This window comes from Artemia franciscana, chromosome 20, assembly GCF_032884065.1.
Source record: "Artemia franciscana chromosome 20, ASM3288406v1, whole genome shotgun sequence".
In the NCBI taxonomy this organism is placed as follows: domain Eukaryota; kingdom Metazoa; phylum Arthropoda; class Branchiopoda; order Anostraca; family Artemiidae; genus Artemia; species Artemia franciscana.
In genome coordinates this window covers 8,703,121-8,725,959 of record NC_088882.1, presented here as the reverse complement: position 1 = coordinate 8,725,959, position 22,839 = coordinate 8,703,121, and the positions used below count along the sequence as shown (strand labels likewise).

The window sequence follows — 22,839 nt, the reverse complement described above, 5'->3', positions numbered from 1 at the left end:
TTCCCCCCCCCCCACACTTTTGGTGCTTTTCAGTGTTTTAATTAAAGCCGTTCCGACATAGCCTGTTTGGAAATTGTCAACAGGTATTAATTTCAGGGCCTCGAGAAACTAACTTGTACACTTAATGCACCTAAGGGATGTGGGGAGATTCTTGGCTTTCTTTGAGTTTAAGTAGTAGGGAAGTACGTAAAAAGATTTAAATTTTCCTTATTTGTGTTTTTAAATAATGTCTAAGATGACACTGACTGAGCATGAAAAGCTGGGAAAAATTGTAAAGAAAAAAAAAAGGATAACAAACAATTACGTAAATAAGAAATAAAACAAGGACAATAGAAAAAATTGTAAAAAACGACGGTAATCAAAAAATTTTAGGAAAGACGAGATAAAAGAAAAATTAAAGAAGAAAAAAACAAGGGAAATTAAAAAACATTGAAAAGACGGAAAACGAGGATAATTAAAAAAGTTTGTAAAGAAGAAAAACGAGGATAATTCAGATATTTATTAAAGAAGATAAATTGAGGACGGTAAATTTCCACGTTTTAGCCGTTAAAAAATCCTCAAGGATTATCTACGTTTTTTGTTCTTTTAAAATTCTATAGAAAATAAAAGAAATTACCGGAAAATAATCAGACGCTCATACCTACAGAGCCTTACAGCCCACCAAAGCATAAATAACAATTAATTTTTGATTATTTTCAATAAACTAAAATCTATATCAAATTACTTTTGAAACCAAGAGAGGAAATAATAAATGTAAAACAAAATCAAACAGGAGAAAAAAAGGATTTTGTCAGTCATTAGCATAATATGAAGACGAAAATCAACCAAATATTTCGACAAGGACCTCCGCCAAGTCGTCCTCAGTGCTCAAAAAAAAAAGAAAACAAAACAAGATTTTGTTGTTGTTGCTTTTCTTTTTTTTTTCTTTTTTTTATTACTATAACCAATCTAATACTTCTCTAATTTATATTACACTATACTTATTTACTATACTTATATACTATACTTATTTACATTACACTATTCGTTAATTTATATTATATTTGTATACTATACTAATACAATACTATAAAAATTTAACTAATAACTAATATCAAATATATATAAAAAAAGAAACTTACCTGACTCTCTAGTTCGTTCAAGAGCTGGTGGGCTAAAAGAAGAAGCCCCGACGTCATTATATGCCTGAACTTTTATTTCGTATAGGATGAACTCTGCGAGGTTGTCAATAATGTGAGAATTTGACGTCTGATCATTGACCAATACCCATCCAGGTTTGACGAAGTCGACATCATAGGGTCGGTAGCTGATGTTGTAACCACTTGCCACTCCGTACCATTCGACCTGTTGCAACGGCTGAAATACGACAATAGTTCAAATCGAATTCGTTTATGTTTTTCAAGTGTTTAACATAAAATATCAATAGGGGGATATCCTGCTTGTCTATGGAACAGTTTAATACTGTGTAGCGGTTATTTGAATTTATAAGAACACGTTGAGCAAAACAGCTTAACGCCAAACAGGTCAACAGGCCAAACAAAAAGTGATGGCCACAAATAATGTAATAATGGCCACAAAAATACAATGTATATGATTTATAGCCTATTTAGATCCATCTTTATATTACCTGACAGGAATGCAATAATAAACAATGTTTACCTAAAAATTCACAAAAATGGTGAGAAAATTTAAACCATACAATAAAACAATTGCTTTTTTGCAAGCACTAAAAAATGTAGCTCTTTAATGTAGACAGATCCTTACACCAGGGGCGTTATTTCGTCAAAATCCTGGGGGGAGGGGTAGAGTAGGAGCCAATTTTCCCATATCAAGTGAAAATGACCAATTGAAAAATGAAAAATGAGCTATACAGTAGCATAAAGGCAAAGACATACTAGGGAAAACTTATCTGTTTCTGAGGATGCTTGAATTATGTAGGCCTAAGTTTTGAATTTTTTTGAGGCACTAAATTACAGCTGGGGGGGGGCAGTTGCCCCACCTGCCCTATAACAAATTATGCCCCAGCCTTACACAACTTTTTAAATTAATATTGTACAATATGTTAGATTACAAATCTGGACTAGGTAATTATAGATTATTGTAGATAGTTGTAGAATGTTACAGTGTTTCACTTTCTCAATTTGTTCATTTATTAAATCAAAGAAAAAACAATGTTTTTTTAACTCAAATTAAGGAGCGACATTAAACAAAACGAACAGATAGTATTTCGTACATGAAAAGGGCTGTTCCCTCCTCTACGCCTCACTATTTACGCTAACGTTTGACTCTTTGTTATAGCTCTATTTTTTAAAACAATAGCGTAAAGAACGAGACGTTTAAGAGGGGACAGCCCCTTTCAAATATGGAATAATTTCTGTTCGTTTTAAGTTTTAATGTCGCTCCTTACTTTCACTTAAAAAAAAACCTTGTTTTTTTTCGTCGATTTCTGAATGCATGGCAAATAATGCTGGTTCGACTTTGGCTCACCGTATATGAAAAATAAAAATAAAATTTACAAATTAATTTTGGCAGATTTATTCCGTATATGAAGGTTCCCCCCTCCTCAATACTTTGCTCTTTACGCTAATACTATTACCACTTTTAAGAAATCTCCCTATTTTAATTAAACGGCCCCCGTGTTTCAGTAGATGCTCTTAGAAAATTAGGACAAACAGTCAAAATTTAGCGTAAACAACAAGGTATTGAGGAGGGAGCAACCCTTCATATATGGAATAGTTTCTGTTCGTTTTTAAAATAATGCAGGTAAATCTGGCTCACCCTCTATCAAATACACCCATCCCCCTCACAGAAAAGTCCTCCGTGGAAACTTAATCCAGCTTAAAGTACGCCCCCTCCCCCTGTTAAAGTCCCTCCAGACAGTTCCATCCTGGCTGAAAAAATTGCTATAAAATTGTTTGCGTACGATACAGCCTGAAAAATTCTCCTTAGCATTCTTTCATTTGAATAAGACTTTGATCACTAATCGGTTTCTTGATCACTCCGGAAATGCCCCCTTCCGTGGAAATTATTTCCAGGAAATCAAAACACGCAGAAAAGGGCCCCCGGATAATTCCCCTGGAACATCTCCACATGAAAAATATGGCAAAGTGAATTTAAGACAATTAAAAAGAATTTTGCATTAGTAATTCTGTCAAATCTCCTTCGTGTAGCATTTCCCGTGGAATATTCAACCCCCAGATATTTTTCTCCCCAACGCAGATCTCCATATAGAAATCCACCTCCCTTGCAAAAAAAATTGTCTGTATGCTTTCCAATAACAAGTTCCATGTGTAAACAATGGGTGAATTTCATAACTTACAGGCCTCTCCCCATGGACTTTGGGGGGGGGGCGGACATTTTACACCTAAGGACCTAATTAGTTGATCAAAATGGCTATCTCAAAAATGTATCAGATAATTTTGGGGAAAATGGGCGTGGAAGAGGGCCCAGTTGCCCTCCAATCTTTTCGGTCATTTAAAAAGGACACTAGAACTTTTAATTTCCGTTCGAATACTTCCTCTACCGATCTTCTAGGACCATTATTTAGATACAATCACCCCTGAAAAAAAAATTAACATGCATCCGTGATCTGTCTTCTGGCAAATATAGAAAAATTCCACATTTTTGCAGGTGGGAGCTTGAAACTTCGATAATATGGTTCTCTGGTACGCTGAGTCTGATTGTGTGATTTTCATTAAGGTTTCTTTAATTTTAGGGGTTGTTTCCCCCTATTTCAAAAATCAGACAAATATCCTCAGGTTCGTAACTTTTGATGGGTAACATTAAACTTGATGAATCTTTTATATTTGGAATAATCATAATAAGTTAATTTTTTTGCTGGTTCTTCAGTAATAAAATAATAAGAAGCAAATTGTTGCTTCTTTACTAGAACTGTAAAACAGCCTATTTCTTTCATGTGGACAGATCCTTCCATGACCTTCAACGTTAATACTGTATATTATATAATATATATACTAATATAGTATATATTTTGTTGGAAAGAAGAAGGGGTTTTGGGTGTGTTGATAAATAGAATGGATTGTTGGTAGGAAGCGTTGTTGCAACCAAGAGCCTGGTAAATGCAGACTTTTTCTCTTTCTTTCTTTTCTTCTGTTCTCTTATTTAATTTTTTTCTCATCTATTGATATTGTATGTGTTCAATAGGTTATACGCTCTGAACTAGGAAATCTTAAGAGGGTTAATTTTTTTTTTAATAAGCCCCATATTTAATCTAAAAAATCTATACTATGTAGTATATATACTACATACTAATGCTTATCATACCGTCCAAGCAGCTAAATATTAGTAAGATGAACAAAAAGTCACACGAGGGTCAACTAGGTTTTCAAACGTATAAATACCCATTCACGGTATAAATACAAAAAGCAAACACCGAATCGAAAGATACTTCCAGAAGAAAAAAGACAAAGAAATCTGAAAAACATAAAATAATCGAAAGAACTTATTAAAACATAGAAAAGAAGGGATACAGAAGAAGGAAAAGGGAGATAAAATAAAACAATCGAAAAAACTTATTAAAACATAAAAAAGAAGGGACGCAGGAGAAGGAAAAAGGAGAGAAACAGGAGGATTTAGGAAATAAAGGAAACAGATCTAGCGATATCAGACTAAATCTCTTTTAGAAATAGTTATTCGCTTGTTGAATAAAACTTTGACAAATTCTATGACTACAATCTTACCAAAATTAATGTTACCAAATTCAAGATCAGAACGGAAATCAAATCATTCATTTTTTCTAGAGTTCCAAGACAGTTTAATAGTTAATAGATTCAGCTTACCGTCCAACGAACCCTCAACTGGGTAGAGTTAACAGCTCGTACTGTAACATTATACGGTGCATGTGATGGTGCTGCCTGTAGGGTTTGAAATGGCTTTGTAGGTTCTGATGGTGGCGAACTACCAACAACGTTATGGGCAACTATTCGCAGTGTATATTCCAAATACGGTGTAAGGTTTCGAACCGTTATTGCAATGGCGTCGGGATCAGATACTTCATAAACAGTATCCCACGTACTGTTTCTAGAAGTTATGGCCTAAAAACAAAAATCCATAAAAACAGAATGAAATAATTACAAAAACACAAAACATAAAACATAAGCCATCACTTTACAAACCTAAAGACCAATCGGGGGAGGGACAGCGTGCGTACCCCCCCCCCCCCATAGATTTTGAAAAATGTTTTCTTATGGAGAGTATTGTAATTGAAAGATGCTTTTTTCTGGTGTTTTTCTATTAGAGATTAAAAAAGACAGCTGCCCCCTCCCCCCACCTCGTCAAAACTTTCGAGAGTTGCTGCCACTGCTAAAAAGATAATAAGATGAGTTTATCCAATCGTACTTGTCTTGTTTTAAATGTCATTTTAAAGTCTGTTATGGCTAAGTTACTTATTCAACTTAAAATATTTAGTGCTTCCATTATTAACTAAGAACTATTATTTTCACTATTGTTTATTACATAAAATTTTTATTTTTTCAAAAATACTAAACATAAAACATAAGCCATCACTTTACAAACCTAAAGACCATTCGGGGGAGGGACAGCGTGCGTACACCCCCCCCCATAGATTTTTAAAAGTGTTTTCTTATGGAGAGTATTGTAATTGAACGATGCCTTTTTCTGGTGTTTTTCTATTATATATTAAAAAAGACAGCTGCCCCCTCCCCCCATCTCGTCAAAACTTTCGAGAGTTGCGGCCACTGCTAAAAAGATAATAAGATGAGTTTATCCAGTCGTACTTGTCTTTTTTTAGATGTCATTTTAAAGTCCTTAATGTTCAAGCAATCAATCATTAGAGCTATTTCTAGACACAGTCAGGAAAGTCGGTGCACGCTAAGTTGTTATGAGAACTATTGGCAGTTTATTCAGATATTATGCATCATATATCCGAAATGGTTACATCTGCCTTGTTATAGCTAAATTACTTATTCAATATAAAATATTTAGTGCTTCCATTATTAACTAAGAACTATTATTTTCACTATTGTTTATTACATAAAATTTTTATTTTATTTTATGTCGAATCTTCCTCCCTTGATTACGCTTGTCCCATACGGCCTCAACGTTTCTCCAAAGATCTAAAGCTCAAATAATTCAGGGCTTTTAAGGAATATTCTTGGTACTTTCTTCGCTATTATGAAGAATGTTTGGATCAGCTTTATCTGACTGCCTTGTAAATAATACAGTATGACATTAGTATGGACTTCGGAATAAAATGTCTACACTCCAACTTTCTTTGTCACGTTCTCCTTCTCAGTAAAGACAATGAAGGAGATTGACACTACCAGTAGACGAACAAGAAAATAATTCCAATAAACTCTTACTCCAATTGAATCAACTTATAGAACGAACAGATACACCGATTTCTAAGATTATCTTAGCATGGGCTTTGGACTATAGTACCTAAAGTCCAACTTTCTCCCTCACATCCTTCCTCTCTGTTACGGCAACCTGAAAGACGGATACTAAACAAGATAAGCAAGAAAATAATGCCAGTGGACTCTTGCTCCAACAGAATTCCACTTCAGCAACAAACAGACGCACTGATTCCTCAACATTATCTCATCGTGGACTTTCGACTACAATGTCTACAGTTCAACTTTCGTCCTCACGTTCTTCCTCTCTGTCAAGACACCGTGAAAGATAAAATACTAAACTACATGAACTAAGAAAGAATGCAAGTAGACTCATGCTCCAACTGAATCAACTTATACAACGAACAGATACACCGATTCCTCCACATTATCTTATCGTGGACTTTGGACTGCAGTATCTACAGTCCACCTTTCTTCCTCCTTTTCTTCCTCTGTGTCAAGACATCGCAAAAGATAAATACTAAATTACATGAACTTGAAAATAATTCCCGTGGACAACGAGACAACGAGCGAATTCACCGATTCCTCAACATTATCTTAGCATATATTTTGGGCTACAGTGTCAAAAGTTGAACTTTCTTCCCTACGTTCTTGCACCCAGTCAACAACACGCGAAACATAGATGCTACACTAGAAAAACTAGAAAAGAATACAAGTGGACTCTTGCTCCAACGGAATTCGACTTCAGCAACGAACAGACGCACTGATTCCTCAACATTATCTTACCATGGACTTTGAACTAAAGTGTCTACTGTCCAACTTTCTTCCTCTCTGTCAAGGCACCATGAAAGATAAATTCTAAATTACTTGAACTAGAAAATAACACCAGTGTCCTCATGCTCCAACAGAAATCCACTTCGAAAAAGAGCAGATACACTGACGCCTCAACATTAACTTAGCATATATTTTGGGCTTTATCCGACTTTCTTCCTCAAGTTCTTCCTCTCTGTTCAGGCAACGTTTAAGATGGATGCTGAACCAGACGAACTAGAAAATAATCCCAGCAGACTCTTGCTCCAACATAAATCCACTTCGACAACGAGCAGTTTCACTGACTTCTCAACATTAACTTAGCATTGACTTAGGACTACTGTGTCTAAAGTCCAACTTTCTTCCTCTCTGTTGAGGCAACGTGAAAGATAGATACTAAACCAAACGAACTAGAAGATAACGCCACTGACTCAACAGAGATCCACTTCGGCAACGACCAGATACACTGACTCCTTAACATTAACTTAGCATGGACTTAGGGCTACAGTATCTAAAGTCCAACTTTCTTTCTCGCGTTCTTCCTCTCTGTTAAGGCAACGTGAAAGATAGATACTAAACCAGATGAACTAGAAAATAACGCCACTGAATCAACAGAAATCCACTTCGACAACGAGCAGATACACTGACTCCTTAACATTAACTTAGCATGGACTTAGGACTACAGTGTCTAAAGTCCAACTTTCTTCCTCGCGTTCTTCCTCTCTGTTAAGGCAACGTGAAAGATAGATACTAAACCAGACGAACTAGAAAATAACGCCACTGAATCAACAGAAATCCACTTCGACAACGAGCAGATACACTGACTCGTCAATATTAACTTAGCATGGACTTAGGACTACAGTGTCTAAAGTCCAACTTTCTTCATCATGTTCTTCCTCTCTGTTAAGGCAACGTGAAAGATAGATACTAAACCAGACGAACTAGAAAATAACGCCACTGAATCAACAGAAATCCACTTCGACAACGAGCAGATACACTGACTCGTCAATATTAACTTAGCATGGACTTAGGACTACAGTGTCTAAAGTCCAACTTTCTTCCTCGCGTTCTTCCTCTCTGTTAAGGCAACGTGAAAGATAGATACTAAACCAGACGAACTAGAAAATAACGCCATTGAATCAACAGAAATCCACTTCGACAACGAGCAGATACACTGACTCGTCAATATTAACTTAGCATGGACTTAGGACTACAGTGTCTAAAGTCCAACTTTCTTCCTCGCGTTCTTCCTCTCTGTTAAGGCAACGTGAAAGATAGATACTAAACCAGACGAACTAGAAAATAACGCCACTGAATCAACAGAGATCCACTTCGGCAACGAGCAGATACACTGACTCCTTAACATTAACTTAGCATGGACTTAGGGCTACAGTGTCTAAAGTCCAACTTTCTTCCTCGCGTTCTTCCTCTCTGTTAAGGCAACGTGAAAGATAGATACTAAACCAGACGAACTAGAAAATAACGCCACTGAATCAACAGAAATCCACTTCGACAACGAGCAGATACACTGACTCGTCAATATTAACTTAGCATGGACTTAGGACTACAGTGTCTAAAGTCCAACTTTCTTCCTCGTATTCTTCCTCTCTGTTAAGAAAATGTGAAAGATAGATGCTACACTAGACGAACTACAAAGAATACCAATGAACTCTTACTCCAAGAGATTTCCACTTCTACACTGTAAAGATGCCTTCATTCCTAAACATTTTTCAATAGCACAGACTAAAATTGTCAACAGTCCAAATTTCAGCGTCATGCTCTTCATTAGCTCCTTCCTCGTCACTCCTCTTCACTCTTTGTTTTTAATTGAAAAAAAAAATTAGTATCTGGTTTGGGCTCATGTTGAATATCAAATCTAATGTTATCCAAAAAATGCATGGATAACAGCCATCCTAACCCCAAGCTATTCATATAAGAACTATAAATAGCGATGAAGAAGTCCTAGTTGAACTTCGCTGAGGTAAGGATGATGGGACTATTTTGAAAAAAATTTTCACTTTAGTTTTATTGATTTTATCTTGTTGTAGGTTTTTCATTCTTATATATTTTTTGTATTTTTGAGGACGGACCTTGAACATAGGGTCAAAATATTCATTCTAATTTGTTTCCCAATGTCTTGAGAAATTCCCTATTGTTCTTCTTGTTTTTGGTGTTTGTCATATAGGAGCTTAACTTTGGTACATCATGCCTTCAAGAGAAATGGTTAACAATTTTCTTAGAAACGCTTATGATAGCTTAAAGTTATTGAACCGAACAAACCTACTCTGTCCATGAATTATAGAGAAAAACAATCCTATTACAAACTTATTTTGAATAGAGTTTCCCTTTTTTCGCGCGTTTCTTGGAAAAACTTACAACAATTTAAAAGGAAAGGCACACCGAATTTTTGAAGAAAAAAAGAAACTAGAGTTAGAAGCATCCACATTCTGCACCACGAGATCTTAACATGTACCCCAACAGGCCCTGGAAAGTGGGCAACATTTCCCTTAATTCCCTTTTATGGTTATAAAAACTTATGGTTGACGTTCGGTCAATAATACTTTCACCAATTATAGTAATCTAACAATAATAGAATAATAATCATAGTAATAGTAATATAGGCATAGAAATAAATATAGTAATATTTATTGATTTCAGCAATAGTGAATTATTATTAATTTAAGCTAAATAGTTAATCCATTAATTTAAGTAATAGCAATAAATAAAGCAATAAAGTCTAACAATAGTAATATTGCTCTACCCAACCGAATAAACCTACTCTGTCCATGAATTATAGAGAAAAACAATCTTATTACGAACTTCATTTTGAATAGTTTCCCTTTTTTCAAGCATTTCTTGGAAGAGCTTACAACAATTTAAAAGGAAAGACACAGCGAATTTTAGAAAGAAAAAAAAATAGAGTTAGAAGCATCCACTTTCTGCACCACGAGGTTCTAACATGTACCCCAATAGGCCCTGGAAAAAGGACAATATTTCCCTTAATACCATATATTCGTCAACCATAAAAACTTACAATTGACGTTCGGTCAATAATACTTTCACCAATAATAGTAATCTAGTAATAACAGAGTAATAAAAATAGTAATATTTATTAATTTAAGTAATAGTGAATTATTATTAATTTAAGTTAAATAGTTAATCCATTACTTTAAGTAATATAATAAATACAGCAATAAAATCTAGCAATAGTAATATAGTTTTATTAGCATAACAGCAATAATAGCTTCACCAACTAGAGAATTGGCCTAACCGTGAGAGTTAAAAACGCTTGAAGCAATTAATAAAGCTTATTGTAGAATATAATTCTTAATAAAGCAAAATGAATCTGCTGGTCACCCTCCGCTTGAATATGCATGTCCTGTTTGGACAAAGGTATATAATGACTACTATCGAAACAGTGCAAAAAAGGGCCTTAAAAATCATCTTAGGAACCAAGTATATCACTTATGAATCTGCCCTCGCAGCTTTACGAATCCCAACCCTTAAAGAACGTAGATACCATCAGATGTGTTAAATTATTTTTGTCATGACATGCTAATGCTAGCTCCGGCTATCGTAGTGAATAAATATATTATATTCTATTCTGTGTGTAAATTGGAACATTCGTGTTTTTGAATAGCAAACATCTTGTTCCCTATTATACCCCGCTGCTGCAGTCAACAAAAATACACGCCACAAGAACCAGCTTGAGCCAGTGTACTACAGGACAAAAGGTTTCGTTAATTCATTCGTTCCTTTTTTTTAACTACTGGGGTAAATTGTACTTAGTGTTTATTATGGTGGCGTAAATTAGGGTACTTATTGGGTAGTAATATTTCTATTGCGAATGATGCAAGCATGACACAAGAAACTGGTCAAGCAACTTCTTCATACCACACAATTAGCTTTGGTTTGGTTGCAAAATAAATTGTAGCTATATTTCATTTAAGTATTTAGTTTGTATTTTGGTTTGGTTAACGCAAATAAATTTGGTATATATGTTTGTACATTAGGGGGAGGGAAGGGGGTAAAGCAGAGCATATATTAAATACAGCAATGGTTAGTTTACGTATTTAATATATGCTATGCTTTACCCCCACCCCCTAATGTGCAAATCTATAGCCCAAATTTGTTTCTAAATTATTATATATTCATCATATTTTGTTTCATTTCATTAGCATCAATCGAGCTTCACTTCCTGAGTGTTTATTATATAACCGACAAGTACCTAAATTAGTTGCGGCATTAGCCATTTAGCTATTTTTATCAAAAGAATCTTGGATCTTATAAAACGCACCTGTATAGTCCATTTTGTAATAGACGTATTCCCATCAAATCCCGGCGTAAATTGAAGCACCACAGAAAACGCTTCTATATTGCTAACAGCCAATCTAGTGGGTGCACTGGGTAAAACTGGTTCTATTCCAGACTGAATTGTAGCCATGGAAATTGGACCTCTGCCAACAGAGGTCCACCCATGGACTTCAAATGTATAATGAGTGGTGGGTTGAAGTCCAGCTATACGAACGCTAGTAATATCTGCGCTTACATTTCGGACCTTTAGCGTGTGTGGGGCATCGCGGACCGTCCAACGAACAGTGTATCCTAAAAAGATTGGAAAGTAAAAGTTATATATCTTCTCATTACTTCTGCCGCCAATAAACTTGTATGTCCAGGGTTGTTCAACTCGTGATTGATTCCTAGTTTTTTTTTGTTGTCTTTTTTTTTCTTTTTTAAAGTCAAACCGTTTTTATACAGCATTTCTATCAGTTTTCTTACTTTTTCTGGACATTTTAGTCTTTTCACATATCTTTGAGTATCAAACTACATGACAAAGCCACATTTTAGGCCGGTCCAAAAAAAAGATCAACATTCTCAAAGCTGTGGCAACCCTGCCTTTACCTCCTGTATACTCTACAACATAGTCAGTATTCTATTACCTATAAATTTACATACCCAATGTCATTACCCCTAGTAATTAATTACTAGTCTATAAACTTTTATCTATGACAAACAAATTAAATTTCGATTATGCTATGTTTGTACTATGTGATTGGAGGCACATAGAGGGTGCGCAGTGCAAAAGAAGTAATCACACTGGGCCTTATTTTGCTGAAATGTACCGAAATAAAAATGGTTTTCTTCTAACATTTAGACATGAATTTAGAACTGTTCATAGAAGAGCGGGCTGCGAACTTGATAATGGCCTTCCCGGATTCTAGTTTGACCCCTTGACCTAATCAAACAAGAGCTAAGAGCTCAAATGGCACTTGTGACGAGGCAAAAAGAGCTAAGAGCCAAGAGATCATATGGTATGAGCTCTGACAAAATTCTATGAACAATAGATGGATTTAAAAGGAAAATAAGAGGCCCAATGCCGGTCAGGATTTAAAATAAGAGCTCTGAGTCACGATGTCCTTCTAAATATCAAAATTCATTAAGATCCGATCACCCACTCGTAAGTTATCAATACCTAATTTTTTCTAATTTTTCCTCTCCCTTTAGCCCCCCAGATTTCACGTTTTCCAAGAATTCCGGTTCCCCCCAACTCCCCCCAATGTCACAGTTTCTGGTCGGAATTTAAAATTAGAGCTTTAAAGCACAAGATCCTTCTAAACATCGAGTTTCATTAAGCTCTGGTTACCCTTTCGTAAGTTACAAATACTTCAATTTTCAAAATTACCCCCCCCCCAACTCCACCAAAGAGAGAAGATCCGGTCCGGCTATGTCAGTCACGTATCTTAGACAGGTTTTTATTCTTCCCATCTAGTTTCATCCTGATCTTACCGCTATATGTATTTTCTAAGATTTCCGGCCCCCCAACTGCCCCCCCCAATTACGCTAGGTCCGGTTGAGATTTAAAATACGAGATCTGAGTTACAAGGTACTTCTAAATATGAAGTTTCATTAAAATCCGATCACTCCTTCGTAAGTTAAAAATACGTCATTTTTTCTAATTTTTCAAAATTAACACCCCCCCCCCCAATAGAGCAGATCCGTTCCAATTATGTAAATCACGTATTTAAGACTTCTGCTTATTTGTCCCACCAGGTTTCATCCCGATCCCTCCTATCTAAGCGTTTTCCATGATTTTAGGTTCCCCCACCCCAAACTCCTCCAAATGTCACCAGATCCGGTCGGGATTTGAAATAAGAGCTTTGAGACGCAATATCCTTCTAAATATCAAATTTCATTGAGATCTAATTACCCGTTCGTAAGTAAAAAATACCTCATTTTTTCTATTTTTTCAGAATTGCCCCCCCCCCAACTACCCCAAAGAGAGCAGATCCGTTCTGGTTATGTCAATCATGTATCTAGGACTTGTGCTTATTTTTCCCACCTAGTTTCATCCCGATCCCTCCACTAAGTGTTTTCCAAGTTTTAGGTTTCCCCTCCCAACTCCTCTCCCAATGTCACAAGATCCAATTGGGATTTAGCATAAGAGCTCTGAGACACAATATCCTTCCAAATATTAGATTTCATTGAGATCCAATCACCCATTCGTAAGTTAAAAATACCTAATTTTTTAAGTGTTTTCCAAGATTTTAGGTATCCCCCTCCCACCCCCCGCCCAATGTCACCAGATCCGGTTGGGATTTAAAATAACAGCTCTGAGACAGGATATCCTTCCAAACATCAAATTTGATTAAGATCTGATCAACCGTTCGTAAGTTAAAAATACTTCAATTTTTCTATTTTTTCCGAAGTAACAGGCCCCCCCCTTCCCCCTCCAGATGGTCAAATCGGAAAAACGACTATTTCTAATTTAATCTGGTCTGGTCCCTGTTAGGCTCGGCAAATTTCATCGTAATAGCTTAACTGGAAGTGCCTAAAGTAGCAAAACCGGGACCGACAGACTGACAGAATTTGCGATTGCTATATGTCACTTGGTTAATACCAAGTGCCATAAAAATACATATATTTATATAAATATAGATAAATATCTGGTATGGTACATAGATTATTAAAAGAGCAGGCTCCACTCGCCGACATTTTTTTATGAAAAAATGTTCACAAAGTTTTAATTTGATCTTCCAGTCGTGGGACAAAACAGGGTAGTTCATCAATACTTACAAACGGCCTATTGCCGCATAAAGTCATATGATTGCTTTCAGAACTAATAATTAAGGATCAACTGGGAGTTACCAGCGTAACTAATTATGTAGGTAGATTAATTTTTATTTTGTTTTTATTGATTTTTTTATTTGACTTCTAGAAATGTATGAAAACAACCTTTGATAAAAATAGTCTATAAATTAAATTTTGTTTTTAGCTTCTTTTTATTAATACTAAACTAAAACGTCTTACATCCCTGGCAAAAGAGCAAACTCTTCATTTTTATTCAGGTAATTCTGAAGAAAAAAGCTTTTTTGCTCCAAGACAATCAACCACCAAATAAATTAGGTTAGTCTCCATCTTTCCGCCAATAAAAATCACAGTGAGAAGACTTTGGGGGGAATTCCGCTAAATTCTTCCAGTTCAAGCGTGAGAAAAAGACTTTGATGATAGGAATTACATTCGATTGCTGGCTTAGTTCGTATATGAGGGGGCTGCCCCCTCATCAGTATCCTCGAAAATCATTAATCCCTGATCTGAGAGGGGTTATAGATTTCAGAACCTAAATTATAATCTGATCGTCGACTAGTGACTTGAAATCAAACCTGCGTAGAAATCGATTTTGTCAACATATTCTCAACTAAGAATCCGAATTGTCAATTCAAAATGTGTAAAGTTACTCGAAACCCAAACCAACTAAAATCACGTATATGCTTGGTTTTTCAAAAAATTTCGACTTGAAATATCAGATTTTTCGTTTCATACCGACTTTAGATGTGTTTTTTTTAATGTGTTGAGCCCAAAAGCATATCAAACCTCTTGAATATCCTTTGAAAGTGAGAATGGAAAACTCTAAAAAAAAAAGAAAAAACTACTGTATGAAAATCAAAATATATCACTAATTGCTTCCTTCTCGGTATGCCATGGTTTAAAATAGAATACACATTTGCTTCTTTTTTTAATTGCATTTTCGAAAGCATTTTTAACCCATAGTTTCGTATGAGGGGGGGAGTGAAATCCAAATGAGAGAGCCCCCCTCCGTCCTATTGTGTTAACATTTCCAGCACCTATTTTAAAGTTAGGAAAGTGGTTGTCTGTGGCACTGCGTCCTCTCTTAGGAATGTTAAAATGATATTTTAAAAAATCGACTGATTTCACTAGTAAATGAAAAAATTTTACATTGGAGGGGAATTCAATTCTCTGCAGTTTTAATGTTGTTTCTTTGTATTAAAATTGTAATGTAAAAAAGGGTAAAAAAAAATATAATAAAAAATATATTAAAGATTAAATTACAAAAACACTTTAATGCAAGATGTGATCTTGGCTAGTTTGAATATTGAGGTTATATGAAATTAGTGACCCTGGTAAATGAATATTCTTTTTATTTGGGTTTTAGAGGAGAATTTTACAAATGTTTGGATTGCCTATGGGGGCATCTCTCAGTCCTTTGTTGGCAAATCTTTTCATGGATTCTATTGAAACGTCCGCTATACGCAGTTTTAGACTTTCCCCTTATTTCTTGGGCAGATTCATGGTTGACATAGTTTGTATTTGGAAACAAGGTTTTGAATCCTTAAACCTTAATGACAAACTACCTTTTCTTGATATCTTATTAATTAAAAGACATTGCCATTTGCTTTTATCAATATACAGAAAACCTACGCCCAATGATAGATATTTTTAGTTTCATTCGTGTCTCCCTGTTTCGGTGAAACAGGGTTTCGGTTTCGGTCCCTGTTTCGAAAAATTAAATATAAAAAAAAATAGTTTTTTTAACTGAAAGTAAGGAGCGATATTAAAACTTAAAACGAACAAAAATTACTCCGTATATGAAATGGGTTGTCACCTTCGCAATCCCTCGCTCTTTACGCAAAAGTTTTTAATTGTTTTAAAAAGTAGAATTGTGGCAAAGAGTCAAACTTTAGCGTAAAGAGCGAAGGATTGCGAAGGTGACAACCCATTTCATATACGGAGTAATTTTTGTTCGTTTTAAGTTTTAATGTCACTCCTTACTTTCAGTTAAAAAAAAATATTTTTTTTTAACTTAATTTCTGAACGTTTTTGAATTAATGCATGTTTGATTTTGGCTCTCCGCACACAAATCATTAGAATTAAATTTGCATATTAATCTTTTTTTTTGGCTAAATGGCTTTCTCTTAGTTTTGATCAGACGATTTTGAGAAATAAGGGGTGGAGGAGGAGGCCTAGTTGCCCTCCAATATTTCGGTTGCTTAAAAAGGCAACTAGAACTTTTAATTTTTAACGAATATTTTTATTAGTAAAAAATGTACGTAACTTAATAATTAATTTAAGTAACAAACTTCTATATTTTAATTTTTTAATTATGTATATGAGGGGGTTTGTCTCTTCGTTAATACCTCGCTCTACACTAAATCTTAAGTTTTGTCCCAATTCTTTAAGATTCACCCCTAAATCAGAAAGGCCGTAGAATAAATAGTTGAATTTACTAAAAATACTTTAGCATAAAGAGCGAGGTATTTATCCTATCCTAAATACCTCGCTCTTTATGCTAAAGTATTTTAGAACCCCTCATATGCGTAATAATCTCTGTTCGTTTTAAGTTTTGATATTACTCCTCACTTTCAATTGACAAAACTTTTTCATGTTTATTTTTTCATTGTTTTTTTTTCTAGTAGTGCTAGAAAATCCCGCGCCCTTTTCATTGAATTTCTCTTCCCCCATGACATATTCCTCCAAGGAAAGATCCTCCCACATAGCTCCCTCCCCTCAACCCCACCCCGAACCAAAAAAAATCCCCCTGAAAGCGTCTGTACGTTTCCCAATAACCATTACTGTATGTAATCACTGGTCAAAGTTTGTAACTTGCAGCCCCTCCCCCAGGGACTGTGGGGGAGTAAGTCATCCCCCAAATACATAGTTATTATGGTTTTCGACTATGCGGAACAAAATGGCTATGTAAAAATTTTGATCCGTTGACTTTGGGAAAAAAACGAGCGTGGGAAGGGGCCTAGGTGCCTTCCAATTTTTTTGGTCACTTAAAAAGGGCACTAGAACTTTTCATTTCCGTTAGAATGAGCCCTCTTGCCACATTCTAGGACCACTTGGACGATACGATGACCCCTGGAAAAAAAGACAAAAGCAAAAAAACAAATAAACACGCACTCGTGATCTGTCTTCTGGCAAAAAATACAAAATTCCACATTTTTGTAGATAGGAGCTTGAAATTTTTGCTATAAGGTTCTCTTATACGCTGAATGCGATGGTGTGATTTTCGTTAAGATTCTATGACTTTTAGGGGGTGTTTCCCCCTATTTTCCAAAATAAGGCAAATTTTCTCAGGCTCGTAACTTTTGATGACAAAGACTAAATGATAAAGACTAAAAACGCTCCTTACTACAGTTCGTTACCACGAACTATTTGATAGTCGTTTTAGCTTTCTATCTTTTCTCTTTTTATCTTTACCTTTGGTTTTTATCTTTGTTTTATTTTTATCTTACTCGCCGCAGTCTCGTTGGTTTGTTCTTCATTGAGTTTATTTCTCTCTTTGTTGTTTCTTTGGAGGAAAATCCCTGTGTTTGAACAAACTTACGGGAAATAAAATCCAAGCGCTGACACCTTCTTTCCAAAAAATGTTGTACCCTCCAAGAAAAACACTATTTCCTTTATCAGGTGGAAACCATAAACCTGAAAACATTAAAAGCCACTTTTAGGCTCATTTTTTTTTTCTGAGGAGGGTGGGGGCTTGGACAGACATAATAAAAATTAGATTCAAGCATTGACACCTCCTTTTCAAAAAAAAGAATACATCTTCCACCTTTATCAGGTGGATACTATAAATCTTAAAACATAAAAAAAAACTATAGGCTTAATTTTCTGAGGGGGGGGGGCTTTGGACAAACACAGGAGAAATGGGATCCAAGCATAGACACATTCATTTCAAAAAATTTTACACCTTCCAACAAAAACACTATTTTCTTTAGGCAGGTGGATACAATAAAGCTGAAAATATTAAAAGTCACTTTATGCAGAGTTTTTTTCAGTAGAGGGGGGGTTCAAGGAGGGGGGCTTTCGACAAACAAAGGGGAAATGGGATCCAAGGATTGATACATTAATTTAAAAAAAAAATTCACCTTCCAAAAACACACTATTTTCTTTATCAGGTGATACTATAAATCTAAAAAAATAAAAAAAGTTAGGCCCACCTTTTCTAGGGGAGAAGGCCATGGCCCACCACAAGGGACATAACTCTGTTTCAAAAGATTACTTACCAAGTAAAACGCCATTTTCTTTGTCAGGTGGATTCCATAAAACTTTAACAGCTCTATCTGTAACTTCCTCAAACCGTAGATTTCTCACTTGATCTGGGACATCCTCCGTGGTTCTAATTCTAACAGGTAACGACAAAGGGCCATCACCCGGACTAGTAAAGCACAAAACTGTCAGGTTATATGCAGTGTATTTTTCAAGGCCTGTAATAACAGCGGTTTGCTCTGCTAGTAAGTCTAACAGGCTAGGAGGAACTGTCATTGATAAATCCGGTATTGAATTGTCACCAACATCCCCTGAAAAAAGGAACCAATACAATCAATACGTTTCTTCGAAGTATATCGTACTAACAGGCTAGGAGGAACTGTCATTGATAAATCCGGTATTGAATTGTCACCAACATCCCCTGAAAAAAGGAACCAATACAATCAATATGTTTCTTCGAAGTATATCGTACTTAGAATTGGGGTAAAACGTCCAAGTGCATTTTTACATTTATGAGATATATTGTAATTCTTCTTTTCCAAGTTCTTTTAGCCCGTTTTAATTGTAGCTGTAAAACACAGTTACGTCAATTTAATATTTACAGGGATGGGGCAATTTTTTCTAAAACATAGACAGGAGAGGCAAATTTTCCTTTCTTTTTTCTTTTTTTTTTTTAAATAAGAAAAAAAAAGGCACATGCCGTATTCAAGCTGAAAATAGAGTAACGATGCTGGGACAGTAAAATAAAAAGTCAATTCACTTTTCAAACGAATTCTTTTCATGCTTTTTGTAAGTAAAAAAGGGTCAAAAGCACTCCACAAAGAGCAGGGGGGGAATTAGAAAATGATTTTGACTGATATCGTCAACATCCCCCAGGAAAGAGGCGTTAGTACAGTCAACCCATCTCCTTCAAGGTTTATTCAGTTTTGACTTTTGGTATAATGTCTGCTTGCATATCTTGCGCTTGGCAGATTTATTGTAAATCTTCTCTGATTCTGAATTCTTTTTCCTAATATATTAAGTTTGAAAAGAACAACTTGAAACGTATGTAAATCTTTTATCTATCTAAATTCTTTGTCTCTGACACTATGTTTTTCCATTATATAAGGCAAACAAGAAAATTAAAGGAATATAATCAATTGCTTAGACTATAGTCCTGGCATACAATTACTATTGATAATTGTATAATTTTGGTAATTATACATTATTGGTAATTATATAATTATTAGTAATTTTATGAGGGGATGTATATACCATCTTCTTTTTTTTATTTGTTTGAGTTTGGAATTCAGGCTTTTTTAAGGCGTATTTAGTATTCACGGGTGCCAAAAGACGTAGACGGAAATCAAATCCTTTTTCAATTCTTCTCGTTCTTTTCTTCTTGTTCTACTTTCCGTTGCTTTATAAACTCAGTTCTTCGTCAAAGAAAGGAAGCAAGGAGTACTACCTTTTATTGATTTCATTAGCCTGTTAAAACCAATTAAAACTGATATAAGTTATATTTTTAATAACTTTATAAAACACATCAAAGTTGAGAGCTGGACAAGGCTGGTTTTTACGGAACTGGTTAAGGAACCGAAAGTTTGTCCATCTGACATCGCTGAACCCAAGGACACGCTTATTCTGAATTAATTTACAGAATTCGGTGCTTCCTCCAAAAAAAGGGTGGCACTTCCTCGTCAGTGATTTCGGTCATTCTTGTAAAAAGGATCACTGAATTTAAGAGAATGCATCATCAAATGCAACAGATCTTCATTTTTCAATTGGATGGGGCCTCATCCCGCTGGAAGAGAAGAGTAGGTTACATGCTCAATCCAATGAAAATCTGGCAGAGAGATAGGTCAGGTAAGATTGAGATGAAGACAGTTTTCTGATGAACCTTTGGCTGCGGTCAGTCACCTGGCCAGTTTCTCTTTACAGTAATATTTGAGGGGACCAACCTACCCCTTCCTGTTTTAATTTAAGAGCTTATGAACTCAAAATGGGGACTCACTCGGCACTGGACTGTGTCATTTTCGACGTGCTTCACAAAGTGAAAACACTACATTCTTTTATTAAGTTTCCTGATTTGTTTTACTTTTTATTTTGTTGCTTATCTTTATCATTTATTTTTATTTTATCACTTTTTTATTTTATCGCTTTTTATCACTTATCTTTTAATTAAATTGCCAATAACAAAAAATTCCAGATATTTTAAAGTTTGTGTTCGAATCGACATTTCAGTTGCTGCGTCTTTTTTATAAGGGCAAGTAGGGCAGGGCAGGGTAGGGACAAGCTAGTCACCCAACATTCCTGCGGGAACCCCAGACCTGTATTGATAAAAAGAGCATTAATCCACTGTGCTAAAATGGGATTAACTTACTTTATTTATTTGCATTATTTATTTAATTAATAGCAACAGATTTAGTTTCATTTGACGATAATAAAAAAAGTTGCACATTTTTTGGAAAAAATAAATAGCTACAAAAAAACAAAAAAAAACATGAAGTTTTACAAACCATTGATAGCTAAACGATTGAACATTTGGGAAACGCCGACCAGGATTAATGGCTTAATAATACCCCCAAACAGTTATAAGCATCTACAGAACTAACTTCTCCAGGAAGTAATTTGTGTCTAAATTGCCAGAATAATAAAAAGAAAATGGAGGGGTTAGATCGTCCAACAAAAGTACAAAGACTATCGTAAAGTTGATTTGTCAATAACTTGTTTATTTCTCTCCCCCAAAAAAGCCCAGGGAGGGCAGGTTAAGGTATGTTAGGTAGATAAGAAAATAAAATAAAAAAAAGTTATATTTTAGAAACCGAACAGCATATCTAGATACATGTCAAAATAAAAAGGATTATCAAGTTGAAACAAAAAATAAGGTATGTTTCTTGGGACCATTAGAGGGATTAGAGTGTTTAAAATTTTCATAAATGTAAGAATTCCTTTAGTGGGTCTTAAACTTGGTTTTTCGGCCACTCCTGTTCAGATTACAAATCCCAGGCTAAATATCACCTTTAAATAAAAAACAAGAAAACATTATTTAATTCTTAGGTTAAATTCCTAATTCTTAGGTTAAGTTACAGGTTATCCTATGGTAAGGTAACTCCATTTATATTCGAAAAAAAAGCTGAGCTTTCCCAGATGTGCAGTTTACCGCCTTGTTTAATTCCGTTGATAAGCTGAGGCTCCGGTGGATACCACGACTAAAACTGAATTCAATGCTTTCAATTCAACCCAAGAGGGTTAATAAAAACTTTGAGTTAAAACAGGATATGTAACCCATACAAATCTTTTTGAAATCTTTGTAATTTTTCTACAAAAGAGGTTTGTTTTACAAAAGGTTTTACAAAAACCTTTTGTAAGATTTATGTTTTTAATTCTTTCATCTCTTTGTAATAGTTTTTTTTTATTTCTTTCCATAAAGTAGCCACCAAAGTAGTCTATAAATTATTTATAGATAAAACGCCCACTTCTTGACCAGGATTGTCACCATCAGTGATTTATCACTGGTTTGTTGGTTTCGTGTTTTCTCTAGCTATTATATTTACTTATTTATAGTTGTTGTGTTTTTCTGTACTAATTCAATGTTAAGCTGCCTAGCTGGTTCTTTATGGAGTTTCTTTTCCTTAAAATTACTTTAAAACAAGTAGTTTAAAAATGGTTTAAATAATTTAGATAAATTAGTAATAAAACGGTTAAAAAACAAAATTAAGACGAAATAGTTTAAACAACTAACTAAAATAAAATCAAGTTCCGTTTGAAACAACTCCGAAAAGCAAAAAAGTCAAACCTTTACATTACAAAGCTTTGGCAAAGCTCAAATTCAGTTCGAAAGGTTTAGCGAAAAAAAATTGTCGTTGTAACTTTCAGGTAGGCATGGACCAACTATAATTTATTATATGGAATTAGTATGTTTACTTATTAGTAATTTTATTAATTTCTCTTTCATGCAAAGATAAAGCCTGATAGTGCAAAAGTTAACCCAATCGATCGACTGTAAAATCGAACATGCAACACTCCAGTTATAAGCACTAATTTAAGCATCGCCCTCGTGCCCAACACTGGATTTTCTCTTCAACCAAACAACAAAATATCGCAAAAGGATTTTTCTTCTTTTTTAAAGATCAAACTTTTAGATTTGATAATTACAAAAATTATACTACTAAAATTATAACCATCTGAAATTCATAATATCATGCGATTTATACTATTTAAAAAGTTAAAAACTATAATTGAATTTAAAATCCTTAAGTTTCACTGAAGGCATTTTGGGTATTATTGCAGTAAAATGCTATTCGATGTCACATTTATGTGTATGTACACCTTTTGAACTTCTGCCAAAAGATTTAATTGTCGAAATTTAGTTAAAAAATTTCTAATATTAAGTTATGAACGTTTTAAGTCTTTTAATTCTAATTAT

At 34.8% G+C, this 22,839-nt stretch overlaps 1 protein-coding gene across 1 annotated transcript in view; it reads right to left on the bottom strand.

Moving 5' to 3' along the window:
• LOC136040410 (protein sidekick-like) overlaps positions 1–22,839 on the bottom strand; it is a gene marked incomplete in the record, with an annotated part of 274,067 nt that overhangs the window by 75,267 nt on the left and 175,961 nt on the right. The window contains 4 exon segments of the mRNA XM_065724684.1: positions 1,122–1,356; positions 4,800–5,054; positions 11,440–11,747; positions 18,449–18,740. Of these exon segments, the coding sequence (XP_065580756.1) occupies positions 1,122–1,356; positions 4,800–5,054; positions 11,440–11,747; positions 18,449–18,740 (1,090 nt within the window).